This window comes from Equus caballus, chromosome 9, assembly GCF_041296265.1.
Source record: "Equus caballus isolate H_3958 breed thoroughbred chromosome 9, TB-T2T, whole genome shotgun sequence".
Taxonomy (NCBI): Eukaryota; Metazoa; Chordata; class Mammalia; order Perissodactyla; family Equidae; genus Equus; species Equus caballus.
The window spans coordinates 22,870,036-22,883,723 of NC_091692.1; the positions used below are offsets into that span (position 1 = coordinate 22,870,036).

General features: G+C 36.5%; 1 protein-coding gene across 17 annotated transcripts in view; it reads left to right on the top strand.

Annotated features, from left to right (window-relative positions):
• ASPH (aspartate beta-hydroxylase) overlaps positions 1–13,688 on the top strand; it is a 208,930-nt gene that overhangs the window by 46,243 nt on the left and 148,999 nt on the right. For 4 of the 17 annotated variants that reach the window (XM_023648543.2, XM_023648541.2, XM_005613096.4 and 1 more), the window contains 2 exons: positions 6,292–6,333; positions 8,480–10,238. The exons of the other annotated variants lie outside the window; for them this stretch is intronic. In XM_023648543.2, coding sequence (XP_023504311.1) covers positions 6,292–6,333; positions 8,480–8,832 — 395 coding nt within the window. In that variant the 3' untranslated portion in view covers positions 8,833–10,238. Of the gene's footprint in view, positions 1–6,291; positions 6,334–8,479; positions 10,239–13,688 lie in introns of those variants that run through there. 17 annotated transcript variants of the gene reach the window in all.

Sequence of the window (13,688 nt, forward strand, 5' to 3'; positions counted from 1 at the left end):
GTTAGAAATCACTCTTGTGGGCTAGGCAGATGATAGCCTGAAAGTAGAAGTGTCAAATCGGACGGAACGCAGGGAGCACGTCAGCTGCCCCCTCTCCTCGCTGTTTACGTGTCTTAGGGAGAACCGTCCATTTGCTAATCTTAGGGGGAAAAAGCATTATTCTAAAGCTACTTTTGGAAATAGATGTGCCTCTTGCACAGTGGACGCTGGTCTCCTAAAGATTAAATGGCTGTTAAAGTCCAGTTTGTCTTTCGCTAATTATTCAGGAAAAATGCTTCATTCTGTTAATGTTTCTGACAGTCAAAAGCTTCTGACTTTGAAATGTTAATATTCTGGAACAAATGGGTATGATTTAATAATGTTCTTCCTGAAAGTTTATGCAGCCTCCGTCTGCAGTTTTGGATTCTTCCTCTGTGAATTCGAGTACTGGGAAGTTCATGAGGTTTAACTTCACAAGCAGTGTTAGGTCTCGCTCTCAGTGAAGTCCACTTCGCCAAATGTCTGAGACGCACTTTGTAACGTAGTCTTCTGTTTTAATGCTACTAACTCTAGATGTTTGATCAGTTTATGAGAACTAAATAATTAAATCTGGGTGTTAAAAATGTTTGGAATCATTAACTTCTCATCAGGCTCTGTTTTTTTGGTCATGATACTAATGCACGTTTTATGTACAGAAATTAATTATGCTGCAGGATGTGAGAGAATGATTAGCTGTTTATTTAGTACTCCCTATTTGTTTAGTATTTAGGTTGTAAGATAATAAATAGACATTTATTTAGTAATCAGCCCTTTTGAAAAGCCTCTGATGCAGGTAAAATCCAGTAGCTGGTGAACCCCTGACTTCTGTGACTTCCTTCAACTTGTGCCTAAGGCTTTTTTTGGTGAAAGAAAATAAAGTTGTTTGCAAAACTGGTGTAGAGTATTTTGAAGCTGATCAAAATTACTTCACCTAAATTTTATTTGTTATATATAATTCTTATTTTTCTAAGGATTTGTTGTGTAATTTTCTGTTTCATGATATATATTTTTTCCTAGCTTACATCTTTTAAACTTAGCAAGTTACTTACAAAGGCACAATTGTATTCTGTACGTTTGAGTATTTATTTATAGTTACAGAATTTTAAGTTGTGCTATATTTACTCTGCTTTTCTAATTTTGAACAACCAAAGGAACTTTGCGGAATACGCTGTGTACTCAGATGTGGTGCTGTCTCTTCAGAGCTGCCCTTGCTGCCTCAGACGGACGCACTGCCGTTTGTCCGGTTAAGAAGGCACTGCGTTCTCTGGAGTTTGGTGCAAAAACAAAGCAGTGGCACTGGGGATTTCTTTTCTGCACTCTGGCTTCTTTCAGCTCTTGTTTTCCCTGGGACATGAGTGGTGGATGTAAGTGAGTTGAAGAAGCGTCTTCTAGGTGCTGAGGCCCAGCTGCCAGCTTGCTGCCTGTGGGAATCATGCAGATGCCTCGGAGGTAATGGAATGCCGGATGATCCTGCTGTTTCATCTTGTACTGGAGTCTTTATTCTAGAAATTACCTCCGTCTTACAGAGCTGTATCCAGACATGAAAGAACTTTTTTTCTGTTGAAATTCTGGTTTGTTTTTATTTACAGTTAGTTAGACTGAACAAAATGTTTCCTTGTCTATCCTAATGTTTATAACTTTGGAGAATTATCAAAAAGCAGCTATAGGCATAGATAGTTAATTTGATCCCTTGGCAGTTACACCTTTTGGGAACTGATATTCAGTGACCCTTTCTAGATAAGATTCTCATCTGTAAAACAAGTTTTCTGCAATTTGGGCTGTGGAATTTTCTTTGATCACAATGCGTATTTGGAGCGCTTTTATGAAATCTAGTGACTCAGACTTTATTATCACAAGTTGATTGATGGAACAATATGCTGAATTCTCTGCCTCTCTTATTTGTTGAGAAAACCATGTAATACATAGGAGTGGATATTGACTAGCTTCTGAACTCCTGGAAGTTAGGAACCAGGTCTTGGGCTTCATTCGAATCCCGCCTCAAAGCTGAGCCTAACATGTAATATTTATTAAGTATTTTGTGGGGTCAGTTCTTATGAATGAGAACCTCAGGAGTTACCCATTGCATAATAAAACACTGAAGGTTTTCTTTTTTTTTTTTTGAAAACCAGCTTTAATAAGTGAAAAAATTGTTGGGCATATTTTTTTCAAGAGAAATGACATTTTGAAGTTTATGCAAGAAACTGACCTGTGCTATCGGAGGTCTTCAGGTGACCTTTCCAATGTCTCAGTTGTATTTGAGTCTGCATTTTTTCTTCATCCAAACCCTCAGTCTCTGGATGTAGCCTCTTCTAACCTTGTGGCCTTTCAATTCTTTTATGTTCTAATTTTCCTTTCCCCACTTATCATAGAGCGTTGAAGGTTTGTAGCTTCCTTTTTTCAAAAATGTCTCTGATAATATTGTTATACCATTTATTTAAAAATAGAAGGAGAATTGGTGTAGTGTCCTGACAAACATTTTACCAAGACTAGACATCCATTCTAGAGCAACAGACTGCCTAGCTCAGAGAACCTTTACTTAGGCATTCGGGGCCTCTTTTTGCTCTCTGGAGTCTATTAATGTCGAAATAAATTATGATGTTTCAGTATGGAAAGGAAGAAGATGAGAAGCTGAGACTGAAAGTGACTCATTGGTCTCACCAGACTATGGGCGTGACTGAAATGACCTCAGTATGAGTGATACCCAGGCTACCAATTCTGTGGCCAACTCTGAAAGTCTTCAGTAGCTGCTGGGATTTCTGTAATGGACCCAGTATCCTGACGTTAAGTTTGTTGCATGTGGCGGAACCACAGGTCCTACAGTTGGCCTAATGATTCAACACTTTAATTTCATACAGAACGTTTCATTTTGAAAATGTGTATGGAATAGTGGCCCTGAGGCAGTTTCCAAAATAACATTAATTTCCTTTAGGCAACTCCCTCATGCTCTAAGGGAAGAATATAAGACCATCTTTTTCAAATTTCTGTATAAAAATTCCCAAATAGTCCACAGAACTGTTAACAGTGATCACCTTAAAAACCATTAGAATAAATGTACAGGGCAAAAAGGAGGTAAATGACACAGCGATGACTGATTTTTGCCATTCTCTTGGACTCTAACCACATCCTGATGCTTCTTTGATAACTCCCTTCAGTTGGAATATATTCTATCAATAAAAACAACTTTTATCCAAGTGGATTATAGAATACTAAGATGCTTCCTTTTCAGGCTCTAATGATATAATTTTCTCCATACTACTTGGAAATTATTTGTAAGGAGTTATTCTATTGTCAAGAATTTTATTATTTGATGGAATTGTTTCCCTTTTTACCCCTTGAGCATTGGCTATGGTAACAGAGAGGAGGAGAAAAGTAAGGCACACTTGTTGATTTTTCACACTGTAGGAAGAGTCCACCGTAGTTACAAATGATAAGAATTTAATTCCGAGTAGAATTCGGAATTATGTGAAAGCAAAGTCTTACATACTTGCCTTGTGGTTTTCTCTGAGGCCACTTCTCTCTTGTGCCCACACTTGTTTATTTCCTCTGCATGCTGTCGCCAAACCTGGACCACCGCTGGGCTTCACGTTGTTGGGAAAAGACCTATTCTCAATTTACCTGACTCAAACCTCTGTGAGGTGCTCTCTTCTCTGTGACAGAGTTGTTATTCTCTTTAGTACGTATTCAAAACCTTTTCTACACTCTTCCATCTTTCAGGGTCATTTTGTTTTTCTGTAGAGGTGTTTTTGCTTTCTGCTTTACCAAGATAGTTACCTCTGGCTTGGGTTCCATTATCTTCATCTCCTACACTTTACAACATTTCTTTACTCTGAGAATTTTCTTGAGTCATTTCCTCTCTCATTGGTCATTTTTGCAGATGTTTCATCTTCTGGTTTCCAAAGCTAGCCTATTCCCTTGTGTCTGCACCTGCTCCTTCTGGCCACATCATTTCTCCCCTCTCTTGCTAACTCAGTTTTTTTTTCCTGTAGACAAGCCAGTGCTTCCTCTAGCCTTCAAAACATACAGACACAGATAAAGTCCTTCAAACCCTTATTCCTTTTCTCCCCCATCAGAATCTTGGGAAATTCCACATATGATTAGTTTCTTCTAAGGAGGTAAGAGAGACCCTCATGAGCACCCTGGGTTTTTGCTCACCTTTCTCTTCACCTGTGTTTTCTCATTGTAATGTGACCGCCTCTTCTATGCTTGTAAAACTGTAATCTGAAGAACCTTACAAGACGTTTAATAACTAATGTAATTCAGTAGTGTCCTCATCCTGAACTGTTGTTCATGCCTTCTTTCCCAAAACTGCTCTTTTGACTTTTAGAAGGTTTTGACTATATATGTCATAACAGTGGGAGTCAGGGGTGGGTAGTCTCATTCCCTCCCCTCTGCTTTGAATTGGAAAATCTGGGTCTGCATTTGGAGAACATGCAGGAATCAAGAGGGGACATTAGCATCACTAAAAATGCATTTTAATGCTTTATTATGTCTGATTTCTTGTGCTCTTTGGATAATACCCATGTGTCTAAGAGTTGGTATTACAAGAATAAGTTTGATATTTTATTCTGAAATAAACTTTAGTGGGGAGTGGTCCAAGCTAGCTTTCAGTATTACAGTATCGGCATGCTGTTTTTAATAGAGTTTAGGAAAGAATCAAGTTTTGTCTCTGAAAAGTGTCATACACACACACTGATTATGGTATGTATGTGTATCAAGTAATTGGACAGATATAGATAGCCATGTGGAACAGTTAATTCACATTTCTTTTTTTATATAGTCAGTAGTAAGACAGACTTACACCTTTTTTCTCAGAATAATGATGGTGATATTTCAATCAAAATAAATTGCCATTCTCAAATGGACTATCTCATTTGATGGAAACAAATTACTATGAGTAGAGAAAGGGAAAGGAATTTAGGAATGGAGGATGATTTGAACAATATAAGAGAATAGGTGTGAAGACATCTCATACTGAATGTGGGGGTGTGGTTACGGTGTTGAGAAACATATAGAGTGAGTTCTACAGTTTCCAGCAGGAATAGCATAAAAGGGTTTGGGGGCTTTCTTGAGACAACACAGTAGACCTTAGTTGTTGAGTGACAGATTGTACATGGTGCTGTCCCTACAAGAAATGAACAGTAATCACCGTACCTCCCGCCCTAATATGCCTAGGGGGTGAATTGGCAACTTGGAATGCCATTTTGGAAAGTTTGCTGATACATGAGTATAAAATAGCATTTGTGTGACCAGGCGATAGATTTGGGAACATCAGTTGACTGGGATGCTAAGCACAGCCACATTGGAATGGGAGGGTACTGATAGGTGGATGGTATTGAAGTTTGTTAGAAGGTTAAAAATAAACCCATCATCAGAACTTTTCATTTGCCAAGAGAGAAAATAGAAAGCCCTTGCAAAGTTTTCTAGATGAAGAGTAAAAAAGTAAAGACACTTATGTAATAGTGTAATTCTTATCTGCTTGTGTAATTTTTTTTTTTTTTTGAGGAAGATTAGGCCTGAGTTAACATCTGCCAATCTTCCTCTTTTTGCTGAGGAAGACTGGCCCTGAGCTAACATCCATGCCCATCTTCCTCTAATTTATATGTGGGATGCCTATCACAGCATGGCTTGACAAGCAGTGCCTAGGTCTGCACCCAGGATCCGAACCGGCGAACCCTGAGCCGCCAAAGTGGAACATGCGAACTTAACTGCTGTGCCACTAGGCTGGCCTCTTGTGTAATTTCTTTTATAAAGAAAGTTTGAAACTATGGGGGGGACAAAAGCAATGATTATTCAAAGAGTAAAGATTAAACTTTTGTCAAAATATGCTGTCCTTTTTTGGATGGCCGTGGTGATTGAGTGGGGAAGTCAAGTCTCCAGGTCCTTTCCCCCCGGTAGTTTGTGACGATCATCTGTGTCCGAGCAGAAGCCCAGTGCCTATCCAGGTGCCACTGAGACGGACGCCGTTTCCGGTGGTGATTAGGCATTTCTAAAGCCTACGAGTCTTTCAGGTCTAAGGCAGATTGTGAAGTTGACTTAGTCATAGGCTGATTACAATGTGTTTTTCTGTTATAGTTAAGGAAAGTAAGGTTCTAAAATGACATACAAATGATAGATATTTGTATGTTGAAGGAGTGTATTTTTTTAAATGGTGAATTTAAGGAACTTAATTTGTTTCATAGATGCATCGATTTTAACTATTTTATAGATACTTAATTTTTAATTCCATTAATATTTTCTTTTTATAATCTGTTTTCATCTTGTAAATACCAGCAGAAGGACCTGGTGGGGTAGCCAAGAGAAAAGCTAAGGCTAAAGGTATTTTATGTTTTTTAAATTAGCCTTGAGTGAATCAAGTTGAATGCTTGAAAATGCATGCCATTTTCTAGATATGTGATGTAAATGCAGCTACTAATGCTAAACATTGTTGCTTTCTGGTTTTGGTGCACCTTTGGTCATAAGTCGTTTTATCAAAACTTTATTAAAGAATTTTCTGCCTCAGGCCTATAATTTTAAGTAATTTCTTTTTCGTTATCAAAACTTTGGAAGAGTCTTTAAATTAAGAATATATATTATAACAGTATCATGATATTGTTATATCTAAATTTACATATACACATCCTACCTTCCAACCTAAAATCTTTCTTAGCTTGAATCTTTCAGTTACTATTGGAAAAAAAGATGAATTCATTCATGATTTCATTTCTCTGAAAGCTCTGATGACGCTCTGTCTTAGAGCACGATAATAGCTTGGGTGATCAAAGTCGGAGTTTTCAGTAAAATGAAAACTTAGACTTATAATCTGGAACACTGTGTTATGTTGGTGTAGAATTTGCCGTTTGATATTTTAATTCTTTAAAAAGTACTGTATCTGTGAACCATTCTGTGTAGGCTGACAGCTTATTATTACAGCCTTAGTTTATATCCCAGTGGTTTTTCTTGTTCACGTGTAGAGATTTAGGGAGTGGGGCATGGGGAAAGTGCATGTTTTTCTATATAAACTTGTAATAGTCTTTTGTGTTGAAATGCTTGGCCTATTGTTGCTAGTTTGTTTTTGGGAAACATTAACAGGTGAGACTTTCATTATGTTTTCTGCACTGTTTTGTGATTTGTATTTTAACTTTAAGATTAGGAAATTTTAATATTTTAACTTTGTATCCCACCTGAATAATTCCTGGGAAGAAAACAGAATTTTCACTATTTTATTTTTCCATGAAAAATTATGAAATAAATGGCCAATAAAGTATAATTTTACTTCTTGATCTAGAGAGGGAAATTAAACTGTTGAATGAGAGTTTTCGTATTTGAGAAACATTGCACAAGCATTCTGCTCTTGTTCTGTCATTGTGTGCTGCTCTGTGAATAGCACTGAAATAGAATGAGGACTCCATTGGTTCATTCTGTGTGAATGCTATTCTGTATTTTTATAAGGTTTTAATAAGATTTTCGGGAAGTATTGAATAACGTTTTGTGCTATGTGAGTTTTACATGATTTTGATGGGCAAAAACATCTTTGACATTTTATTAAAGAAATCTTTCATTTTCTTTGTTTCTGCTTAAATACTACATTATACAGTAAACATCTTGCTTCTCTTATGATTTCCTAATGAGAGGGTAAGAAGGTGAAATTCAAACATTTTGCTAGCAGCTCTATTAAACTTTATGTAAAACAAGTCTAAAACAGCGTGTCACGTGAGATTTGAAATTACCTGTATATTGCATTAATTACTCTCTCCCCTCTGAGCATGGACAACATATATGTTGGCTTGAGTGGCCCTACATAAATTAACAGGAAACATGCTTAAAGGAATACTGATTTCATAGTGTTGAATATAAGCAGAAAAAAATGTACTTATCATTTTAGACACTATAGATAATGAATTTAAAACTGCATACTCATGGAAATTGTTTTTAAGTTAAGAAAAACTAAGTCAATTAAATGGTGTTTAATTTTTTTGGTGCATTATACTTGCTTTCAGGGATGGTAAGCACAAATATTTTAAAGACGTAATTTTTTGTTAGAGCTAAACAAGTTTTAATTATCTTTGTACAAATACTTGCAAATTATGCAAAATTGTTCTTACGTTGCCAGTGTTCCTTTAATTATGTTGTTATAGTTGTGAAATGTGAGTTGTTAACACTGTGTAAAATACTTCCTTTATGGATGGATGCATTTTAATAATATTGCATGTTAACCTTGTTTTAAGACAAATCGTACCATATTTCAAGCTGGAAAAATATGATGCAAGTTTCTAGCATTTCTTTTATAGCTGGTACTTTATAGAGGTTTGCGTCTGATTTGAGCCAATTTAAAACTAGTGGATTAAAGTGACTTTTTGAATGAGCATTTCATGTGTGTGGGGAGATTAAAAAAAAAAACAATCCTTTTGCGTTAAGTTGCTGTTCTATGAATTAAGAGATGCTTTCAATAAATGTTTTTTCCTTTGATTGGAAAACTTGAAAGTTAAAGAGCTCACTAAAGAAGAACTCAAGAAGGAAAAAGAGAAACTGGAGTCAAGGAAGGAAAGTAAGCATGAAGAGAGAAAAAAGGGCAAGAAGGAAAAAGAGGATGACCGGAAGGATAAGAAAATTGCTGATTCAGATCTGTCCAGGAAAGAGTCTCCGAAGGGTAAAAAGGACAGAGAAAAGGAGAAAATGGGACTAGATAAAGGTGCTAAAACCAAGGAAAGTAGGAAAAAGTCAACACATATAAAGGATTTTTCCAGTAAAACGGCATCCAAAGATGACAGAAAGGAAAGCAGTTCTCACAAACACGCACACTTAGCAAAAGGAAATAACCAGAAAAGAAAGAACTGAACCTCCAACGTCATCATCCCGGGAAATGGTAATGTTCTTCATCGTGATTCGCTGCTAAAGGGCTTAGAAAATTCAGTATTGCTCGACTGGGGAAGATGTGTTGATTAGCCATTGAATGTATGTATTTGTTGGTGCTTAGCAAGTCAATTCTTAGAAATTTCTGTTTCCTGCTTCTAAATTAAAAAAAAATGTAATAAAAATGTGATGTAATAACTTCTATTTTTATTAATTTATTGATCATGTATCCAGATAAATGTATATGTATAATATGAATTGTAATGAATTTATTAATATATTGAATACTTTTGTGGGAGCTAAGTAAGAATATAGAGATTTTACATAGTATTTATATGCAGAGTGACTTATAACTTTCAGGTTTGATAAATACTCAGGTAGGTAGGAAGTGATCTACTTTCTCTACTGCCCTCGGTTTTCTTCCTTCTGCTTCCTGCTTCCCTGGTCCCCTTTCTTCTTCACCTCCCCTTTCCTTCTCCACTTCCTTTCTCCTTCCCTCTTCCCTTCCCCTCCCCCCAGCTTTTCTGAGGGCACCTCCTCAGGCTCTTGTGACATCTCCTGCATTCCTCCCTCCCCAGTCTCTCCTTCCTCAGGCTCTTCCTGATTCAACTTTCCCTTCTCCCATCTCTCGCCTTTTGAATCTCCTCCCCAGTCATCTTGTTTTGTTTTTCCTTTTGGTGAGGAAGATTGGCCCTGAGCTAACATCTGTTGCCAATCTTCCTCTTTTTGCTTGAGGAAGATTATCACTGAGCTAACATCTGTGCCAGTCTTCCTCTATTTTGTATATGTGGCACCGCCACAGCATGGCTTGATGAGTGGTGTGTAGGTCTGTGCCTGGGATCTGAACCTGCAAACCCTGAGCTGCCAAATCAGAGCACGTTAACTTAACCACTATGCCACCAGGCCGACCCCAACTTCTCCCCAGTCTTTTACTATCTCTTTTACCTCCTTCATTCCTCCATGCCTCCTCACTCCTTACCCCTTGTCAACTACCTCTCCCTTTCCTACCGAGAGTCCTCCTTCACCTTCTCCTGTCACCCAATAAATACTTAGTGTCTACTGTGTGTCAGATACACTGTTCTGAGAACTCTGGATACAGCCATGAATAAAAGAGAATTTTATTTCAGAGAACAATTTTAGAATGCTTTTATTTATGATGTCTTTATAGACTCAGAATAATAGTTCTAGAAAGGCCTTGATTATTTTGAATTGGGATATACTTTCATTTTATATCACGTTTTTCACATATTTTGGTGGAATGGCATATATTTTTCGTATTTGATTGTATCATAATTGTTTACCATTTCTAAGGAGTTGCAAATTTGAGATCTAACTAGAGATCTGAATTTCTCCATCAGAAAACATTTAATAAAATGAAATTTCAATGAGAATACCTTTCTACAAATGATTTGTACTATTCTGTGCATGAAGTCCTAAATTTCTAATTGTCACTACTAGTGAAATTCAGTTACTGAATTTGAGAAGAGCACCCTGATATGTTGTAAAAGAAACAAAAGTGCTGCCACGAAGATTTTATTTTATTTTTTTAAATAACTTTTCAACTTTTTCTATGAAGAGCTTAAAAACAGAGATTTGGGCCTAATGATATTTCAAGTCAGAAATGAGTAAGTATTAACTGCAAATGTTTCTAAAAGTATTATCTACCTTTTTTCTTAAATGCTAGCACCTTTTACTGCTTAAAATCAAACACTTAGACATTTAGTTAACAAAAATTCCAACTGACGTAATAGAATTATACAGCAAGGGGGAATCCTAGAGAATATCTATAATTTCTCTCTCTGATCCAGTCCTGTTATTTTATTGTTTAAAAACTGAGGCCCAAAGGAAATGTAACATATGGTAACTTGGGGTTTCATATGTTGATCTGTCAGGATTTTGTTTTTTTTTATAGATTACAGGAACACAATAAACCAAAAAGGAATTTTGTGGCTCATTTGGGTGGTGGACACAGGGGCACTCGCCTCAAGTGAGTAGATCCCTGTAATCAGAGTTCTGTTCCTCCTGCTCTCTTCTCAGATCTTGACCGCTGATTTCTAGTTGACTTTATTCTGTTTGGAGTGTTACCACTTAATGAAGAAGGCAGTCCTCTGCAGGTCCCAGACACATCCTTCTGGTTTAGCAATCCTGGTGCCATGAGGCAGTTTTCTAGGCTGGCTCCAGGAGAAAAGTCCCTGGGAGGATTCCAGCTGGCCTTGTCAGGCCTGGTGATCAACTATGACCATTCCTATAGCTGGGGATGGGTTAGTTTTCCCAGGCTGACTTCTGTGCACAAAGCTTGGGTGCTAAATTCTAAGAAGAGGAGTGGAAAAAAAATTTAGAATAAAGTAATTAGCATAAGCATATAAACATCTGTTGCTATTTAGTAAAGCACGTGGAAGTTTTCCTTTGAATGGCATCTCAAGAATTGAAACATCTCTGCTGAAATATTTAAAAATATCTGTGCTCTGATGAACTAGGAGTTGATTTATTTCCTTTCTTCCTTTTTCTTTTCCTTCCCTTTTCTTCAGTAAATAAAGACTTCAACTGAATTTTATTGAAGTTGAGGTCACACTTTACCCAACTACGCTGGCACTCATTATTCTGCTAAAAGACTTAGTGCAAGATAAGCTTTTGGTCATTATTAATGAATTAAAATTATACTTGCATTCTCAGCTTTACTCACTTTTTATTCAGTATGCAGTTATTTCTGTATTCTGCTTCATATTGTTAGCTAAGGATAATTAAAACCAGAAAGGTCACCCTTCTTAAATAAGTAAGGTGAAAACAGGAACAAAAATTTCCTAATACAAAGTTGTTGGGAGTCAGAAGAAGTCCTGAAAAGTGAGAATTAAATACTTAAGAATGTAAGTTTATTTTGTTATATCACTGTTTATTTAAATTGCACTATGAGATGATATTTAGAATTCTAAAAGATGGCATTATTGACATAATTTTCCTTAGACTGTATGATAGCATTTCACATGTGATTAGCACAGTCATCATAAATATGGTCAGTTTTGCAAAAATATTTGAGAGCCTATCAATTTTTCCAAGACTCTTTTTTTATCCTTTAATCAAATTACTTTCTTTTGAAGCACTTTGCCATCATTGGTTTTTTTCTTGATTTGTTGTGATATGTAACTCCTGGGTTTCATTTGTTAATGGTTTTGTGTGTGAATTTTAGTTATTTCTAACATCACTTGTAATCAACTTTTTGAATTCTCTTTTTTTCTTTACAAGATTTTAATTTTTACCTTATGGGTGGTATGCATTGTATATAGATGGTCCTCTCAACATTTCACAATGAGGGAGAGACTGGTAAAGAAATTAACGTAAATCAGTCAGCTTGAATGCTTGAGTTAATCCAAGAGGATTAATTCTGTAAGTGATTGGTTCTTAGAAGATATTTTGTAGTGTTATGATCTGCTTAGCCATACACCCTTGTAACTTCAGAGGTTCTCATAATGATTACATGGATAATAAGGACTCCTTATATATATGTCCATTAAAAAACAAAGAACGGTAGTAAACAGTATGATTTTTGAGTTTAAATGTTTAACTGTAACGTCATTTTCCGTGAAATGATGTGGTGACTTAGGCTGCTTCTCCTGACTTTGATTCTTTTCTCTTGTGTCCATCACTATTCCTACTCCTGTTAATGCCCATTATGTTACTGCCCACTAATGCCCAATAACAATTTTCCATATTGATTACTCAGATTATTTCACTATAAAATGAATCTCAGAAATACTGGTTTTCCTCATTTGTAAATTGAAGATAACACTATTCCCTCATGGTGGTTTTGAGAACCAGCTGGTATGGCATGTGCACAAGCAGCTGGCACATTGTTGGCACTCACTGATACCAGACCTCTTAATCTCAAGTACATGTGCCCCATGTGCAGTAAGCTGATCACTGAGACATGAACTCTTGGAGATGGAGAAAGGTTTATTCGAATTGGCCAAAACGAGAAGATGGGAGCATAGGTTCGCTCAAATCCTTAACAAGAGAAGAAAGCAGGGGATTTTATAGAGCTAACCATGTGGCAGGAGGAGTTTCCATGTTTCTTTCACTCTTGATAAGCTCCTGGGCAATCTGACTTCTGGGCGGCAGTGACAACTGGGGGCTGGTTATCTGGTGCTCCTTGAAGGCATTCTCTGTCTTCTCTAAAACAAATTTATAAATCCTTGTGACCCTTGAGTTACCCCTCAGGTCAAACAAGAAAACAGCAAATAGACGAGATTAACTTCTTTTTGTAACAAGGTTGGAAAGGTCATTTTATTGAATATTTACAGTATCCCTCAGGTACCTGGCTTCATGTTTCCCTTTCCTTTGGTGGGATAAAGGTAATAATCATACCAAAGTGTTTCAGTCATTTGTTAAGAATTTGGAAGCACTCAGCTGTAATTCCTTCTCTAATTTTGTTGAGAGTTGTAAGACAAATACTTAAGTCCTTTATCTTTTGTAACTAATGTATCTATGTGAAATGGGTACACTGGGTACTGATTTCTTCTACTGAGATAATTGAGAGGGCAAATAGAAGTAGTTATAAGTGTTATGTAACTGTAAAGCCGTAAGAATGCATAGTTCTTTAAAGGATACTGCTGCAACATGAAAACACAAGATATGAAATGTAAAGGCTAGGAAAAAGTTATGAAGTAGTACACTATAGTCCTAAGTACATGCTACAATTGAGAAATTTCATAACCAGCCTAATTGTCAAAAACTTATTTATATTTGGTTTGTACTCAGAACATGTTTTTCTGCAGAAACAATTTTATGATCTTTAGAAATTGTCTACTTCAGTCCATAAAAAACCTATTTAATCCCTCATAGCCAGT